Source organism: Sinocyclocheilus rhinocerous, unplaced genomic scaffold (assembly GCF_001515625.1).
Source record: "Sinocyclocheilus rhinocerous isolate Xijiao unplaced genomic scaffold, SAMN03320098_v1.1 scaffold603, whole genome shotgun sequence".
NCBI lineage: Eukaryota > Metazoa > Chordata > Actinopteri > Cypriniformes > Cyprinidae > Sinocyclocheilus > Sinocyclocheilus rhinocerous.
The window spans coordinates 941,603-946,219 of record NW_015656630.1 but is presented as its reverse complement, the minus strand read 5'-3'; the positions used below and the strand labels follow the sequence as shown (position 1 = coordinate 946,219).

Here is a 4,617-nt window from a genome sequence, read left to right as displayed (position 1 = left end):
GGTAATGTCCTGAAAAGTCACCTTCTCCTTGTAATACCTATGTCATACCCTTGTCATTATACAAATTTATGTCCTCATTTGTCACAAAAACGCGCACACACACACAGTATATTAACTATATACAATAATTAAATAAAAAGTATATAAAATAAAATAAAATAATTGAACCATTTACCCATTCACACTAATGTCATTCTAAACCCATTCTGGAAAAAGAGAAATTTAATGAATATCCGGTTGGGTGAATTCAATTAAATGGCAGTACATCATGACTGTCTTTAGCTCCAATTGATTTTGGTTCAAAACAACTTGATATTTAATTAGCTGAACAGTAAAATCATAGGAGCTGCCATTGCTTTCCTGTATGTCAGTCAGCACTTCACCCTCCAGTCCAGTAGATGGTGTAATTAAAGTCATACAGGTTTGAAACGGCATGAGGGTGAGTAAATCATGACAGAATGAATATTTTTGAGTGAATTACTCATTGAAAGTTGATTATTCTCAGGCCTGATTTAGTGAATTCGCACCATTATCTGGAAAACACACTGACTTTGAATTGAAGTTCAGCCTGCATAGTTTATGTACGACACTGGGGAACAACCTGATGTCTTTTTCCCTTTATGTCTCTCTCTCCACTGCTTCCTCTCAACCGATTGAAAAAAAACATGTTCAGTGTGTTTGCTTTGACATGCACCGTCCCATAGGTCCTACCAAGCTGTTCAGCAGACAGAGTCAGAGCAGACCTGTCTGTGAAGTAACAGGTGAATGTGAAACAGAAGAGCAATTTCCTTCTCTCTATCAAACGAAAGCTTTCAAAATGAATCAAGGTGTTTGTCAGATTATACACTTCCAAATGCAGGCTTCACATCACAGAAAAAAAGGCTTAAAGTTTTTTTTGTCCCAAATGGCATGCATTAGCATAAAAACAAAGCAGAAGACTGATCTGTCATTAGTGTGAAAGTGACGCTGTACTCTGATGGCAGATAGTCTCTGTTCTCATGTGATGTTGCTATTAATCATCACAGAGGCACTTAGTAGCACACAGACAGATCGGATCTGCAAGGTTTGTTTACTAAAGCTGATCGCATTTGTTATCAGGGGACATCGATCTGACCCTCAGCTATGACTGAGGCGTTGTTACGCTGTACTGATATCATATACTTGATCTAAATCGAGATTCAAACAAATTATTTATGAGGTTAAGGTGATTCTCTTTATGTAGACACATAATAATATGATTTTTGGGAGGAGGAAAACATTTACATAACATTAACATACAGTGGGTTATAGAAGTCTCAGACAATGACAGAATGACAGACAGACAGATAGATAGAGAATGACAGACACACAAGATAGATAGATAGTGAATGACAGACAGATAGAGAATGACAGACAGACAAGATAGATAGATAGTGAATGACAGACAGATAGAGACAGACAGACAATGACAGACAGACAAGATAGATAGATAGTGAATAACAGACAGATAGAGAATGACAGACAGATAGATAGAGAATGACAGACAGACAGATAGATAGATAGATAGATAGATAGAGAATGACAGACAGATATAGACAGACAGACGGATGGATGGACTATTTTTAGGCCACTAATCAGTAAGTTTGTGACATTGAGACAAACCAAATACTGAATTTCTGAAATAAAAAATAAAATAAGCATTTGAACCCCACTTCTACATGATAATAGCTCCTGCTTTTAAAGCAAGGACTCTATGAAAGTCGTTTTCAATGGCCGTCACATGTGTTCAGTGAAGTCTGAGGGCTTTGAAACCGACTGCCAGGCCCAAACAGCCCCGAGCAGTCCATATCTTCTTAAGTGTGAATAAGAAGTCTCTCTGAAGCACTATCATTTCTATACATTTGCCAATAGCCCACGAGCTTCCCCTCACATGTGCACAAACTCACAAACACTACAAAATATCTTTCATGTCTAAATTTCCCAGAGGCCAAAACTGAGCCAGAAAATGCATTGTCTTTCTGGTCCAGACACAACTGACCTATATATGTATAACAGGGACACCAGCATGTCCAGTTGTATATATATATATATATATATATATATATATATATAGACACACTTTGAGCAAATTCATCTGGAGCACAAAAATCTAATCAAGACGATCGCCCTCATCTCGTAACGTCTTATCTTTTCTGATATGCATTAAGACATATCTGATGTATTTTTGGCGAAAAGGCGTTTAATCTTCAGAGAGTAATTTGTCTGGGTCATGTAGCAGGTAGCACTTGAAGCAGAGGCTGATCTTTGAACTTTATTTGATTGTGCCTCAGTTTGAAGGAGAATACTTCGGTCAGTCCCTCGAGGCATGCGCTTTGTGTGCAGCAGGCAGAACATCTTGAATTGTTAGGGTCAAAATGGGAAAAAAGTAATGGAGAAACAGTCATGTCTTACATTCCCTTTGGAACAGACATGGATTAGAAGCATCTTCTCTATATTTTCTGTTGTTATATAATGCTGCAATTAATAGAACCCGCGTCACTGATAAAAGAACGGCTGGAACAAGATAAATGCCCAAGAGTGTGTAAAAAAAGTACGCTTTTATTTATTAAATCAAGGACAGCACAAGAAAATGCTACCGTATAATGCAGTGTGCTTGTACTTCAATAAATATCTCAAAATAAATTATTCCTTTCATTTTCAGTTCAGATATTACCTGTGTACTTAACACAAGACCAACACAACCCACATAATACTGATATAAAAACCTGCAAATTTATGAATAAAAAGCACATAAACAATTGATTGAAAAAACAAACGGCCTCAGAGATTGATTTCACCGGCAGGTATGTCAAAAGCTGAGCTGCTCCTTGCTCGCGTGGCGGTTGGAGGTGGATCTAGGCCATTGTCTCTTTCCTCTGGATGCGTTTGGGGTTACATAAGACTCCAGACAGGCCGGCTCTTCCTCTGTGTCTGCCTCTCTTCCTCAACGCCTTGTGGCACCTGAGGGATATGCCCAGGTCTTCCATCGCAGCACTGAAAGAGACACACTGTCAAAAAAGAACACGAGGGCTTGCGTGAGTCTCTACACACACACACATGCAGACAGACACACTTACAGTACATACACACACTTCAAACATACAAACAGTGTCCAGTTTGGTTTTTCTGATTTAGTTTGATTATAAATGAATGTGATGCTTATAGTGTCACTGCACTGCAAAACACTTGTTTTGATATGATATATAAAAAAACAAACAAACAGGAAAATACTTGCTTGGATTTTTAGCTGCACTCCATCGGTTTGTTTTTGACTATTTCTAGGCCACTTTTAGTTAAATGGCTAGTGTAGAAAAAGCATGAAATGATGTGGAGAACAGGGTTGGGAGTACATGGTGACTTTAGTGCTCTGAAACTCTCATGCGATTGACTTCAACTACCACCCTAAATCTCTTCAGAAGAAAGATTTGGTTTATATTGCAAGGACACACTATAGATTTGACTTACTGTATAGCCCATTTTCTATTTTGATAACGCAGATTTCTGTGTTTCAGAGTTATTCGACTGGTTTTGGTCTGGTCCGCCATGAGATGTTCAAGGCATGAAAGCCACTTCTTTATGCCGCTGGGGATGTGGGAGGCAGACAAAGCCGCTGTGAGCGGTGAATTCGCTCCCGGCTGATTACGGTTATCCTGTGGGCTAATTTCAGACCCGGTAATCTTAGACTTTTTAATTGTTCTTTCTTTTTGAGGGCATCAATATTTAATCAAGTCATTATGAAGACTCTTCTCTTGATGTCTTTTCTCTGCCAAATACAGCTAAAGTTAATTACATTCCAGAGAATGATATCAGTGTTTCATGACTGTACGCTCAGTGTCAGGTGTTTGAACAAAGAAGAAGTGAATGAGTGGAGTTCACTGATTGGAAAAAAAAAACATTTACTACAACTTTACCTGACGTTGGTTTCTGTATGTGCCTTTTCATTAACATTACTATTTCATTATCAAAATTGACAATAAACCCAATCTCCTAAAAACATTATTAATAATTTTTAATATAGCTGTTAAAAATATAATTCATATAGTGCTGTCAAATCAATTAATCGTGATTAGGGATGTAATGATTACCGGTTTGACGATAAATCATGATAAAATTCCCCACGGTTAGTATTACCGTTTCATCTTTTAATTATCATTAAAACCGTATTAGATTACCGCGATTTGAACAACTCACGATAAATAAATACTGTCCAGCATAAAGCACAGTTTTAAGTAACAGTCTCACGTGCACACAGCACGCAGAGTAGTTTCGTTTTGAGTGTAAACAGGGCGGAAAAGCTGGGAGGTTTTAAAAGAGTGCTAAGGGAATTATACAAATTAATATATGAATGAATTAATTATACGAATGCAACTCTGAAGGTTCTGACTGTCTTCAGAAACGATTCGATGGCATTTTGTTTTCATCTTCGCTCCATGTAATACCTAAAGGAAGTGTTCTTAATTGCAATACTGCTGTGTCCACGGAGGTTACGGGAAACAGCTCTAATTAGAGCCCTGCACGGGCCTCAAATTTAGGCCCTAGCCCGCCCTGGCCCGAGACGCTCAGGCCCTAGCCCGGCCCGTGTCCGACAGCTTATCAGAA

The 4,617-nt window shown here is 38.3% G+C and overlaps 1 protein-coding gene across 5 annotated transcripts in view; it reads right to left on the bottom strand.

The window, feature by feature from the left end:
• Window positions 1-2,609: 2,609 nt before the first annotated feature.
• grik1a (glutamate receptor, ionotropic, kainate 1a) overlaps window positions 2,610-4,617 on the bottom strand; it is a 64,988-nt gene continuing 62,980 nt past the window's right edge. For 2 of the 5 annotated variants that reach the window (XM_016528399.1, XM_016528402.1), the window contains one exon: window positions 2,610-3,026. In XM_016528399.1, the coding sequence (XP_016383885.1) occupies window positions 2,874-3,026 (153 nt within the window). In that variant the 3' untranslated portion in view covers window positions 2,610-2,873. The remainder of the gene's footprint in view (window positions 3,027-4,617) is intronic. The other 3 variants (XM_016528403.1, XM_016528401.1, XM_016528400.1) reach the window with 3 other exon arrangements.